Here is a 14,455-nt window from a genome sequence, read left to right on the forward strand (position 1 = left end):
TTTTTCACTGTTATAAAGAATGCTGTAATGAACAACCTGGATGCTAAACTTTAATGCACAACTCTTCTTAAAAGGGTTGATAAGTATATAGGACTTTTTTTTTTAATGGAAATTTTAATGAAAATTTATAAAGTTGTACACCCTACGTGCTCATCTCTCATCTTCAACAGTATAAACACATGGCCAATCTTGTTTCTGCTATGCCCTATCCAATCCTGATTATTTTGAATAAAATCCCAGTTATTTCATTGCTTCATAAATAATTAAATATTTATTTCTAACAAAGACTCCAAAAAACCAGCATGTAGGTCTTTAAGTCTTTTCACGTTATAACTAAAATGATCTCCAAAAAATGTACTATTTTGTGCACAAAGTATGTGAAAGTTCCCATTTGTTCCTCAACCTCTCCAACACTATTTTGTTTTGTTTTATACTTTGTCACATTCAGTCTTAAAAAAATTGTTTGTTTGAATCTGCATTCCTTTGATTAAAGATGTGGTTAAAATTTCTTTCATTTACTTATCAGTTATTTTTTCTTTGTGAAGTATCTTTATATTTTTGATCATTAAAAAAAAATCAGAAATTTTCTCTTTATATACCTTTTTTCCTATGTTAAAAATCAACCCAGTGTTTTAAAATGTAAAATTGTAAAGATTGCTTATATAACCTCATTTTAAAGTCCATTTCAAAAGGAAATAACCTGTTTATCACATAGAATTATGCAGTGGCCAAGTCTGACCACAATTAGCCAGCAGTATTTATTGAACACTTACAGGAGTCTGATGTGTAGGTTCTATTTGTTAGAGAAAAAAATAGGTTCTCTAGTCTCTTTCTGTTGGGTCTATGAAAACCAGTAAATACATATTAAAAAAAAAAAGAACTTAATATTTGTCTAATTTAAGGGTGTTCCAAGTAGTTGAGAGCAAGTCTTAATCTAATTTTCAGATTTGTTTTCTTTGTACAAGATGGACGATTTGTGGATCATTCAGAGAAGAATTCCTATTAAACATACCAGACTCAATTAAGTGACTGGAGAGTATCGTGAATTTAAAGGTCATTTTGAATTGCCTTTTCTTGAGTTAATCTTTCTACCACCAGGGGTCAGTCCTGCATCAAGACCTTCTCCAGGAACTCCTACAAGTCCCAGCAACCTCACCAGTGGCCTGAAAACACCTGCACCTGCCACGACATCATCTCACAATCCTCTGGCAAATATCCTCTCAAAGGTGGAGATCACCCCAGAGAGCATTCTGTCTGCTCTTTCCAAAACCCAGACACAGTCAGCCCCTGCACTGCAAGGTAAACTGACATGTGCCAGAGGGATTTGAATTGTGAATGTTTGTCTCTGGCTTAATCCTGGATTCCATTTCTGAGGAATCCAAAGTCGTGAAATGTATAATACAGTTAATTCATTATTCTCTTTATCATATACAAGCTGGCATTTATAGGATTATGAAATGTCAAAGCTGAAAGAGACTTTAAATATTCTCTAGTCTAATCCCCTCCTCAGATGAGGAAATTAAGGTTCAGTGAAGTGATGTGACGTGCTTAAGGTCACACATCTATCTGTTCAATGAGAAACTGAGACTAAAAGCCAGATTTCTTGCCTGGAGTCCAGTATTCTTTCACTTACACCATGTATTCCAACCATATAGGTTAGTATATGTTGAGGTTTACGTATTTTAATGTTAGCTGAAGCTAAAGACAATAAGAAAGATCCATCTACTCTCAGAACTCTTTATGAGTCATGATTATCTCTTTTTTTTGTCCTAATGTTTTATAGAGGCCTCTGCAGAAATCATACCGTTTTTTTGTTTTCTGCCTACCAGTTATCTCTACCTTATTTGAACCTCTCTGTTCAGCTTTGCTAATTGTCTTGTTTTGAACTAAAACTGTCTGCTTCTAACTTTTTTTTTTTGCTTCTAACATTTTTTCATAAAGCTTACCTTGCTCTCTATTCTCAGACCCTCCAGATACCAACCTCAGTATAATTATGCAGTGAATTACAGCTTCAATATAGTGATTTACTCATTATCCATAGTTCTCAACCAGGAGCCTCCAGGGGACATTTGGCAGTGTCTGAAGACATTTTCGTTTGTCACAGCTGGGGTCAGGGTGGGGGTGCTACTGCATCTGGTGGGTAGAGGCCGGGGATGCTGCTTAATCCTACAATGCATAGGACAGCTCCAACAACAAAGAAGCGTCCAGCCCAAAGTGTCAGTGGTGCTGAAATCCTTCTTTATATGAATAGAGAGCAGCAGTACAGGTATCTATTAATTTTCTTATTTCCTAAACTGTTCCAAAAATGGACCCGCCAAGCACTGTATTAAGTGAGCTTTGTCTTACAATAAAAGAGAATTTTGTTACACATAACTAAATACTATTACTACATATTGGCACCAGCAAAAGAAATAATGATAGTGCTACAGTGCATCTCATACTGCTAATTTCAGGGATAATTAGTTTGAGAGATTGGTGTGTTTATGATTTCTCCCTTCTAGTCCCTCTTCTATCACCATCCTATAGTTAAAGTAAAAAATCTTGAACTCACTTGTATTTTAACTTCTTATACAGATATACTACTTAGATCTTAAAGAAGAAGCTTTTTCTTTCAGCAGATTGTTAAAACAGTATCATATGGCCCTTCTGATCAGGCAAAATTTGAACAGAACTAGGTGTGTTGTGAAAAAATGAAAAGTGGGAATCTCAGGAAACAAGCTTTTTGGAATGACAGGGCAGTTTATCACCTTTCAGTTCCTTATGGAAAGTGGAATTCTCCTTACCTTTTAAAAGAACTATGTCCGGCAACTTAAATAGATACATTTCTTCAGAGACCATAAAGGAAATCTCTTAGAACTTTGCTCTGAATGTGTCACCCACAGCCCTTACCGACACATTTTCAACACAAAAGAATGACGTAAATGGGCAGAGGCCATAGAGTATGGTTTAAGATTGAAGAAAAGTAATATTTAGTGGTAAGAGACTATTTCACCCATTACCAGAAATTTGAGTAGTATCTATGTTAAAGAAATGATCTTTTGAAGAATTTATTTCCCATCTATGCTGACGTATCTTTTAAAAGCATATGATGCTATCATATTATCACTTTCCAGTGCTTGAAGACTTCTGGTTTCAGTTAGAACAGTTACTACTGAGAATTAAATCAGACCATTAGGAAGGAGAAAGTTATATAGCCAGGGAGCTTTTCGGAAACGAAACATGGATTTTTTTTTCAGGAAGATAATAACTGAAATAAGCAATATTTCAGTTATTTGGCCATTATCAAATACTGGATAATAATAAAAGCCATACATCATTATTTAGCAGTGTATGGCATTTGAAAATGTTGCAAGGATGGAGCAACCTTAAAATCCATAAGTCCTTATATCTCTTAACAAATAAGGATAAGAATTGAAATTTTGAAGAAACATTAATTGAAGTATCATGAAATATTTTCTTTCACATATCATTATGAAGGAACAGTTTTAGTATATGACTGACAGCTATAAATTCAGGTGCTGTGTACATAAAATTTTTATTTGTGATTAGAAATTGAGTAAATTTTCCAAAATATGATTGAATTTAAAGGACCTTCTGTTATCTCTTTATCAAGTATTTCTCCAAGCAGTTTTCTACACTAGAATTTTGCTTTGCTGAACTTCAGCCTTCCTTTGCCTCAAAGAATTCTTTCTCAGTGCTTCTATGGTTTTATCTGTCAGTGAGTGGGGTTGAATCTCATCAGTGTCAGCCCGAGTAGACCAATAATCTTTGAATTTTCCAAGCTATAAGAAGGGGATTGTGTTTTCTTGTGAAAGAATCAGTACCCTAATGGTGTCGCTCTATAAGCTTTGTGGTGTATGTTTGTATATTTATTATTGCTACATTTTACAGCTAAAAATTTTACAACCAAAGCTTTGTTTCCCCAAAGGTAACACCAGCCTGGCAGGAGATGCTCCTTGAAAAAAGCTTGCCAGTTTACATAAATTCCTGCAATTTGCATATTGCTATTTCTCTCCTGAGAATAATGGTGTACTTATTAGAGACAGTTGTGGAGGTTGGAAAGGAAAGATAGGGCAGAATATCTATTTGCATTTAGAGAAACAGTTCCATAGACCAAACATTAAGAAATACTGGCTTAACGTGTTATTTTAAAAATAATTTTGCTGCCTTTCTTTTCCTGCTTTGTCTTGTTTAAACTGTGAATGATTCTGACACTAAAATCTCCCCTTCCTGTTGCCTTTTATTTTGCCATGTTGGACTTGTTTCATGACTACTAGAAACATTTCAGTAATTTGCTCTTCTTATATTGATAAATAGGCCCAGTGTTTTCTGTGACATTTAGCCATTACTTGTTTGGTTTGGATTCCTTTGATCTCATATTTTAATGTCTTTGTAGTTCCCACTGGAGTGAATGAGAATATCTGATTAGCCTATGTTGTTTTCATTGGAAGCTAGGGAGTTGTTCTTTTTAACTCCTCTAATCTTTGTTTCTACAGGCCTGTCATCTTTACTTCAGAGTGTTACTGGGAACCCAGTTCCATCCAGTGAAGCTGCATCCCAGAGCACTTCAGCTTCCCCTGCCAACACCACAGTCTCTAGCATAAAAGGAAGAAATCTGCCCTCCAATACCCAATCCTTCATTCCCAAAAGCTTCAGCTATTCTCCTAATTCATCAACTTCTGAAGTCTCTTCAACTTCAGCCAGCAAGGCCTCAATTGGGCAAAGCCCGGGGCTCCCAAGCTCTACTTTTAAGCTGCCATCCAACACTCTGGGGTTTACAGGTACCCACAATACTAGTCCTGCTGCCCCACCTACTGAAGTTGCCATGTGCCAATCTTCAGAGATCTCCAAGCCAAAGCTGGAGTCAGAGTCCACTTCCCCAAGCCTGGAAATGAAGATCCACAACTTCTTAAAAGGTAATCCTGGTTTCAGTGGCTTAAACTTAAACATCCCAATCCTGAGCAGTTTGGGATCCAGTGCCCCAGCAGAAAGCCATCCCTCAGAATTCCAGCGTGGCCCTACTAGCACATCAGTTGACAACATTGATGGAACCCCTGTGCGAGATGAACGGAGTGGGACACCCACCCAGGATGAGATGATGGACAAGCCCACATCCAGCAGTGTAGACACCATGTCCCTGCTTTCTAAGATCATTAGCCCTGGTTCCTCCACACCCAGCAGTACAAGATCACCACCCCCTGGGAGAGAGGAAAGCTACCCCCGGGAGCTCTCCAATTCTGTACCTACATATCGACCCTTTGGTCTGGGCAGTGAATCGCCCTATAAGCAGCCTTCTGATGGAATGGAGAGACCATCTTCCCTGATGGACTCTTCACAGGAGAAGTTCTATCCAGATACTTCTTTCCAGGAAGATGAAGATTACCGAGATTTTGAGTATTCAGGGCCTCCACCCTCTGCCATGATGAACCTAGAGAAGAAACCAGCCAAATCTATCCTGAAATCAAGCAAGCTTTCTGATACCACTGAGTACCAGCCAATCCTGTCCAGTTATAGCCACAGGGGCCAAGAATTTGGGGTAAAGTCTGCCTTCCCTCCATCTGTAAGGGCGCTCTTGGACTCTAGTGAGAACTGTGACCGTCTCTCTTCCCCTGGGCTATTTGGTGCCTTCAGCATAAGAGGGAATGAACCTGGGTCTGACCGGTCACCATCACCGAGTAAGAATGATTCATTTTTTACCCCTGACTCCAACCACAATAGCTTGTCTCAGTCTACCACTGTGCATCTCAGTTTGCCACAGAAGCAGTACCCAGACTCTCCTCACCCAGTCCCACATCGTTCCCTTTTCTCTCCGCAGAATACCCTTGCCGCTCCCACGGGCCACCCACCCACGTCAGGCGTGGAGAAAGTCCTGGCCTCCACCATATCCACCACGTCGACAATTGAGTTTAAGAATATGCTTAAAAATGCCTCACGTAAGCCCTCAGATGATAAACATTTTGGCCAGGCCCCCAGCAAGGGCACTTCAAGTGATGGTGTCAGTCTCTCAAACCTCACCCAGCCCGGCTTGACAGCCACTGATCAGCAGCAACAAGAAGAGCACTACCGCATAGAGACCCGAGTCTCCTCCTCATGTTTAGACTTGCCTGACAGTACGGAAGAAAAGGGGGCCCCTATAGAAACCTTGGGTTATCATAATGCATCCAATAGGAGGATGTCAGGGGAGCCAATACAGACTGTAGAGTCCATCCGAGTTCCTGGGAAGGGAAATAGAGGACATGGGCGTGAGGCTTCAAGGGTGGGTTGGTTTGATCTGAGCACCTCAGGCAGCTCTTTTGACAATGGCCCTTCAAGTGCCTCTGAGTTGACATCCCTTGGGGGTGGGGGCAGCGGAGGCCTCACTGGCTTTAAAACAGCACCATACAAAGAACGAGCACCCCAGTTTCAGGAAAGTGTCGGCAGCTTTCGTTCCAACAGTTTCAACTCAACATTTGAGCATCATCTCCCCCCGTCCCCACTGGAACATGGGACACCCTTCCAGAGAGAGCCAGTGGGGCCATCATCTGCCCCACCGGCCCCTCCTAAGGATCATGGTGGTATCTTCTCTCGAGATGCACCCACTCATCTACCCTCTGTGGATCTTTCGAACCCCTTCACAAAGGAGGCAGCCCTGGCCCATGCTGCCCCACCTCCTCCTGGAGAGCACAGCGGAGTTCCTTTCCCCACCCCACCCCCTCCTCCACCCCCTGGGGAGCATAGCAGCAGTGGTGGGAGTGGCGTCCCTTTTTCTACTCCACCTCCTCCTCCACCTCCAGTTGACCACTCTGGGGTTGTACCCTTCCCAACCCCACCACTGGCAGAGCACGGAGTGGCGGGGGCTGTGGCAGTATTTCCCAAGGACCATAGTTCCCTCCTTCAAGGGACCCTGGCTGATCATTTCGGGGTGCTCCCAGGACCCAGGGACCACGGGGGCCCCACCCAACGGGACCTCAACGGCCCTGGCCTTGGCCGTGTGCGTGAGAGCCTGAGCCTACCCTCCCTTTCTCTGGAGCACTTGGGCCCAGCCCATGCAGGAGGAGGTGGGGGAGGCAGCAACAGCAGCGGTGGCCCCCCTTTGGGGCCCTCACACAGAGACGCCATCAGCCGGAGTGGTATGATCTTGCGGAGTCCCCGGCCAGACTTTCGGCCTAGGGAACCTTTTCTCAGCAGAGACCCTTTTCACAGTTTAAAGAGACCCAGGCCACCTTTCGCTAGGGGCCCTCCGTTCTTTGCACCAAAACGCCCATTCTTCCCTCCCAGGTACTGATGGAAACTAAGGGAAAGGCATTTTGAACAGTCTAGAGAGAATTGGAAGTAGGAGTTTGGTTTATTGTTGTTGTTTTTGTTTGTTTTCCCTCCTTTGATTTATTTTTTCTTTTCCTATTATGACAAAAGACCTCCCTTCCAAATTAAAAGGTCATATTTGCTTACATTTCATTATTCCATCCAGTCCTCCCTGCCACGGCACTTATACCTACCTTCTGGAAGTTGTTTGTATTTTAAGGGGGGCGGGGGGGGGGGGCCGCAGAGAAACAACCAAAGCCACTTCGTTTGGCTGGGGGTTTGAGGGTTTGGGAGGAAAACAGATCTTACCCCATCTATTGAAGAGTATTATTACATTTGAAATAAAACTTCCATCAGTACAGATAATAACGTGCAATGTTGGGATGTTATTTTGGGCTTGGCTTATCAAGTAGTCGATGAAAGAATTCCTGTCCCCGTCTCTCTCCAGCTCAGTGACTGCTGTAACCAGTGTAGCTCTCTCCCCTGTGTGCTCTGTGGCCTGCTGACAGCCAAGAGCTGTTTCAGGGGAGGAAATGTGGGAGACCTTGAACCTGTCAAGTTTTTTGTTTTGCTTTGTTTTGTTTTGAAAGGCATGTTGAAGTTGAGTTCTTTACCTTTCTCCTAAAATCTAAAGCTTTTTTTTTTTAAGTCAGCCTCTTCTAAAGTACCATCAGGCAGTAACTTTGAGGAGATACGGACCTCATTTTATCCTAGTAAAAATTTTCCTCTTTATACTTGGAGTGAAAGAAAAGGGGCTGGATATAAATTAAAGGTTAAAATAAGGAGTAACTACAATATAGAGAGTTAGAGAAAGGAACTGTTAATGGTATGATGTGACCTGCTCATCTGTCATAAACAAGGAAACATTTCTGAGGTAGTTTCACACGTCTTTCACCAAGCTCTTGCTTCCGGCTTTTCTTTCTTGACTTTTTTCTCCCTCAGCTTTCACTTGTACTTTAGCCAGAAAGAAAGTCACTACAGTTGACAATTTATACAAAGGTGTAACTGAAATGTTATCAAATGTTATCCCCTTATTTTTTAATATGAAGTAGACATTTTTACCATGGTGCCTCCCTAATGTGACATTTGTTGGTAGTTTTCAGCAAAAGGTAACTACAAGGGAAAGGGAAATTTGTCTTTATCTAAATTTCTTTTCTCCTTTTCCTAGTCCTGTATTCATCTTGGTATTTCAAAGGAGGAAGTTCAGTAGCATTTTTCTTTATATTATACCTCTTTAGATCTGTCTTAGTGAGAAGTGGATATAATTATAGGTATCTTTACAGAGAAACAGGAGGACCTGATAAATTCAAATTTACCCCACTCTACAGATAGCAGCCTGTCACATTTCAAGGCTTAAGCCTTAACCTCGCCTCCCACTCTCAATAGAAAATAATGTTTCTGCCCTTAGTCATTTTACATGAGAAGGAAGTGCTTTTCTTCTCCCTGAACTGAAAGGCTTCTTATTTGTATTTCTACAAGCTAGTATTGGGAAAAAGACAATCACTGCATTTTGAATGTTTATATCTTTATATCTAGGGACACTGAAAAGCAAATGTTGCTTTACTACTATTTTTTATTTAGTGTCTTACCCCAGGGTACACACTGGTAGTCTCCAGCCAGGTGAGTAAAAGAATATGCATAAAAGAAAAGGAAATCCTAGCAAAGGTTCGTATTTTCTATAGGAAGTATGGGGTTTGCTTTGGATTCCTCCAGTGAAATATTAAAGATGGGAAGGAGTGGGCAGTGTACTGGCAAAAGATGATTCTTTGTCTCAAAATAAACTTGCTTTTCAGATAAAGAGCAGCTTAAACCAGGTGTGCATCATAGTTTCGGAGTTTTGTGTAATTTATTCCATGTTATTTATTTGGGCTCGACATGTTTTCTGTGGTTAGGATCCTGCAAGTCATTCATTTTCCTAATGCATTTCTGGTCTTATGCCAACTGTTCTTTCTTTCTTTGACCTTCTCAAGCCTCTCTGCCCTATAGCTCTCCCCCTAAAAAATGCATGATACCATGATCTTGTAAGTGGGATGGGGTATATAGTGTAGCAAAGCAAAGAAACAGTACAGTTATATTGAGTCCTAAGACATTTGTTTAGAGAAAAGTATAAGAGAGTGTGGGGGTGGGGTGGGGGAGGGAAAAGGAGAGTTCTATTTGACTCAAAACTGAGTTAGATTTTTGTTTTTTGCAGAAAACTAAGTGGGATGTTTTTTATTCTAGAATAAAAGAATGTGAATTCTTTCTGCTGCTCTCATTTAAGCTAAAAGTAGTGTTTACTTGAAAAGGCTCTCTGAACATTTGATTTCATCAGAAAATGTGGGGTTGTCAGGAAAGTGTCTTCCTGAATGTTGGGGCAAGGTAATTGTCCTCAAAAGCATGATAGCTAATACATGAAAGGAAGACCTTGTTGTACAGTTTAAAAGATGGACTTTTAAGGGTGGGGTTTGTTTTTTGTTTTTTGTTTTTGTTTTTTGTTTTTGTGGAGTGTTTTGTTTTCTGAAGACACAAAATCCTCAATGCATTTGTTTCAGGATGGAAGTGAGGATTTGTATGTGACCGTCAGCTATTGTTAACTTTAAGGAAATCCTTCTACAGCAGTAAATGAAGACAACAATGTATATATGTGATATAGTGAAACAAAGACAAAGACAATTCTGGTATTCGTTACATGGAAACAAAGGGGTTTTATTCTTTCTGTGTCTGTGATTTAAAACTCCATGCCCATGCTCTGACTTTTGTATTTCAACCTGAGTTTAAAAAAATAAACAGGATTTTTTTAAAGAAAGCATAGCATAGTGTGTCTTGGCAAGGACATGATTCGTATGCAAGCAGAATATGTGAAGTTGTTACTAAGGTCCTTGGTGCTCACTGTAAAATCACAGACAGAGAATCGGTGGGTGGGGGTCATGAATACACTGGTACCACTTAAAACTCAGTGATACAATATCAGAAATTGAGTCCTTAAGTATTTTGTAAGAGTTTACTCTTCAGTCAGCTTAGATGAAACCTCTCTCCCTGCTCCCCTCTGCCCTCCCAAAAGTTGAGAATAAATAGAATCTGGTTTGTTTCCAGGAAGGGTAAAATGATAAGAGACTAGGCCTTTTATCCTTTCTGATCCCAGGAATATAATGTTTGTGATATATATGGTACAGCAAAACTATCTAGATAATGTGAATATGCTAAACTTCTAATTGCAGAATACTCACTATCAATCCTGAAGTTACTGGTTCATGCAGAATTAAGCTTCAGCTGTTACTGTTTTGAAGCCGCTGTAAATTACTGCTTTTTACCCTTTTTTTCTTCCCCTCCCCCCCCCCTTTTTTTGAATGGGCTGGGGTGCCTGTTAAGATTAAAATTAGATATGTTGGATTGATATTCTCACGTGTTCAGTGTGGAAAACAAAACAAGTACTTTAGAGGCAACAGCAATGAAATCCTTTTGAAATGTGTATTAATATCATTTAATAAAATAACTAGTTCTAAAGGTTTGACATTTTTCTTTGAGATTTGGGGCTTTGACCGAGGGCCCCTGGCTTCTCTGGTGAGTGCAAATAGGAGGGAACTTCTCCAGGAGGTGAGACTGCTGCTTTGTGGAACAGGCCTGTGGTTGGAAAGACCTAAGTTTTCTCCAGCAAAGACCCTACATGACTGTCCAGGGCTGAAGGTGAAATCAGCCACAGAATGCAGGAAGAGAAGCCTGGATATACCTCTGAAGATGCAATCGTATTGGCTTTTGGTCTAAGAGTGCATGGAGGGTAGAGGGGCTGCTGTGTGTGCCTGCATGGTTCTGAGGCAAACAGAGATGCCACAGACCACCCGTCTCATCCCTTCCTTGTGACCACTTGCACTTTCCTCTCTTCAGCCATCCCTTTTTTTTTCTTTTAATCTCTTTGCCCCCGTTATTATGTTTTTGTTTTCCTGTTTAATAAAGTATGGTTTCCTTTGTTGTGTGCTTGACTTTTCCCCTCACACTGATCTTGTCCAGCCATCCCCTTTGACTCCTGCACTCAGTGTCACTGAAGGCAGTCTGAGCCTCTTGAGATCTTTATGGCCTTGTGATTTTGTTTAATTCTTTATGAAATTCAATTTTGGAAAGGGGTGGTGGGTGGGGTGAGATCAAGATGTTCAGGGAGTGGTTGGTAATGAAGTGGGTATACCGTATGAATGATAATTTGTGTATGTCTTCAAAAAGTTATACAGTTATGAGCAAAGAAGCATTTTTAAAGCATAGAATCAGGGTAGTGGTGGTAGGGATCCTTCTGGCCAATTCTTTGCCCACATCTGCCCTTCTTGCATATTGACAGCCTGTCATACAGAAGTCACACTCAACCCCTCTCTCTCACCCCATACCTTTTTCATAACCCAGTGAGGCTTAATAAATGGAATGTTGGCTTAAGGGGTAAAGAGAGTCACTGCATCTAGACCAGGTTGGGTCACTGGTAGAAGGCTCTAAATAGCAGCCTTGAATACGTGAAGCTACATATGTGTCACCAGATGCTTCAGAAATAGCAGCCTAGGAACACACCTAGCAGGTAGAGTGTACCACTGTACTGGCTCCTTCTGGAATCTGGCTCACCCTTACTTCCTGGTCCCGCTTGGGACTTTGACTTGCCCACCTGATTCGTGTCTCCACCCCAAGGAAACAACAGCTTTTAGAATTCCTCATTGGCCTTTCTGAGTGTGTTGAAAGTACATAACTTCCCCAAAATTGTTTTTATTTAAGCCAATATGGTATAGAAGGAATAAGTTACCCCCTCACGTATGTAGACAGAATAACACAAACACCATCTGAATGGGTTTTAGGGTATTGAGGTGTTTCTCATACTTGTTTATGAGTAACTATGGACAAATCTGGTCAGCTGCTGTTCGCAATTGCTGAGTAATAACTCACTGAGGTTGCATAGACAAAGCTGCAAGAGGGACACCCATAAGTGAGATGGCTCCAAAGTAAACATCCTGTTCTCCCCCCCATGTAGGAGTAGAAGGAAGCACATACACTTGAAAGGAACAAGTGCAGTGTAAAATTAGATATCAAGTTATTTTTGACTGACTGATGGGGGAGGGCAGAAGAAACCTTTTAATGCATAGTTACAAGTTTGAGGGGAGGGGAATAAGGCTGAGATCTATTTAGAAACGGATATTACAGTTACCTTATGCTTCCATTTTATTTTTTCCTGTCCTTTCCCTTCATTATCACTGTGACAAGAGTCAAAAGTTGAGGACACAAATGTGGGTGAAAGGGCCAGTTAGCAGAGCCAACAGAGAAAACAAATATAGGCTGCAGTTTTTCATGTTTGACTCCAAAGGGTATTGACTAAACCAGTTCACCCTGGATCTGCTAGGATTCCTAGCAAATTAGATGTCCCCGCACCATTACTTCCTTTCCCTTCTCCATTGAGTCCCCTTCTTTTTGAGAATTAAGTCCTTTGCTGCATAATCTGTGGGAAGGAGATAAGACTTGAAACTTCCTATATTTTTCTTGGGGTATTTTAGTTGGAATGAGTACAAAGGAGATGGAGAGCATTCAGTTCCTTCTGTTTTCTCCTCCCTTGGCTAGGAATCCTTTGCACCTGCATGAGGCAATACTTAAGGTCCCATTTTCTACGCAGCAAATCATTGTCAAGGGCAGTGTTAATTTGAAATCTTGGTTTTTGGGTAGTGGACCATAGTTGTATGTAGCCATCTATAGATATATCTAGGGCCTTCTTTCAGAGTACTTTGCTCTTTGTTTTTGTTTTTCTACTTCAACATCAAACTTAAGTTGACACTGCTCCTGTGTTTGGGAGACTTCATGTTTTCCCTTTGGTCTTGACCTGACCAACCAGGGTCATTTAAAAGGCAGGGGTGGAGGTGGCTGTTTCCTTGTTTCTCAGACTCAAGAAATGTCTTGGGAAATGGAAATGTTAGTAGAGACTTTTAGGTGAGCCCAAGTTTTGTATTCAAAGTTCGATTTATCACCATGCTCTGGGTAGGAAGCTTCCCCCTCTTGATTTACTCAGCAAGTTGGCTGGACTTTGTAGCATCTTTAAAGCAGAGATAAAGTTTGGCTGCATCCTAGATCTTCATTACTAAGGAAAAAATAATTTTTTTAACCTAACCTCCCCACAGTAGCTACTGTAGATTTAGCCACTTGGCTAGTTCTTTGGGCCTCAAAAGCATTTGGTGGGAATGATATAAACCTTTCTTTATGTATTTTACCTTCTTACATTTCTCTTTTTTTCTTCAGTATCTTTCCTACCTCTTTGGAGCAGGGAAATTTTGCTTCTAAAATCTAAGATTGGGGCTTCCTAGGTGGCGCAGTGGTTAAGAATCCGCCTGCCAATGCAGAAGTCACGGGTTTGATCCCAGCTCCAGGAAGATCCCACATGCCGCGGAGCAACTAAGCCCGTGTGCCCAAAAAAAAAAAAAAAAAAAAAAAAAAAAAAAAAAAAAGTAAAATCTAAGATTTGGAGGAGGTGTGTGTTGATGCTGATAACAAGTGGGAAATGTGCTTGGCCTTCAGTGGAGAGAATTCTTACAAATAGTTTAAGATTATAAAAACAGTACCTCCTCAACTAAAGCGTTAGCTAACAGGATGTCTATTCTAAAATTGGAGTAAAGCTGAGAATTTCCCAAAACTGATTAAGGGTCTAGTATGCCCCTTACTGAGGAGTCCCTTTCCCTAGACCTCTGTGAAATCTATTTCATTTTCTAGGCATTATTTTCTAAACTTTTCTTTTTCCCTAACCTTAATCTCATAGAGGGTATTTGGTAAGATGCTTCTTTGCCTCTTTTCTTGGCTTTTTATTGGACCTTTCTCTCCATCCTATATTTGATACCTCTTACGCCCCAAAGGCTCCTAGAGAGAAAAAAAAAAAGGAGCTGTGCGACCAAACATGATGCGTTTTGATTGTCCTGGCCCCTGAGAGACAGCACAGCATGGCAGAATACAGGCTTTGGATTCAGATCGACTGGGGCTTGTTTGAGACTCATTTTCAGTGTTTTAAAGGGAGTGTAAGAAGAGCTACTACTTGGGGTTCTAGGAGTTAAATGAGATAGCAAAGCATGGCACTTGGCACATAGTTGCTGTTCAGTAATATTCTGGTGGAAGGTAAGAGCAGTTTTAGGAATAGATATTTCCCAAGCAGGCTAATAAGTTAAAATTCCAAGGCTGGAGACATGCTAGTCACAGATCA

At 40.9% G+C, this 14,455-nt stretch overlaps 1 protein-coding gene across 3 annotated transcripts in view; it reads left to right on the forward strand.

Annotated features, from left to right (window-relative positions):
• Positions 1-10,757, forward strand: part of RPRD2 (regulation of nuclear pre-mRNA domain containing 2) — an 86,166-nt gene extending 75,409 nt beyond the window's left edge. The window contains exons 10-12 of one of the 3 annotated variants that reach the window (XM_057722153.1): positions 1,099-1,299; positions 4,497-5,675; positions 5,816-6,039. In XM_057722153.1, the coding sequence (XP_057578136.1) occupies positions 1,099-1,299; positions 4,497-5,675; positions 5,816-5,904 (1,469 nt within the window). In that variant the 3' untranslated portion in view covers positions 5,905-6,039. Of the gene's footprint in view, positions 1-1,098; positions 1,300-4,496 lie in introns of all 3 variants that reach the window. The other 2 variants (XM_057722161.1, XM_057722144.1) reach the window with 2 other exon arrangements.
• Positions 10,758-14,455: the final 3,698 nt, after the last annotated feature.

This window comes from Hippopotamus amphibius, chromosome 1, assembly GCF_030028045.1.
Source record: "Hippopotamus amphibius kiboko isolate mHipAmp2 chromosome 1, mHipAmp2.hap2, whole genome shotgun sequence".
Lineage (NCBI taxonomy): Eukaryota > Metazoa > Chordata > Mammalia > Artiodactyla > Hippopotamidae > Hippopotamus > Hippopotamus amphibius.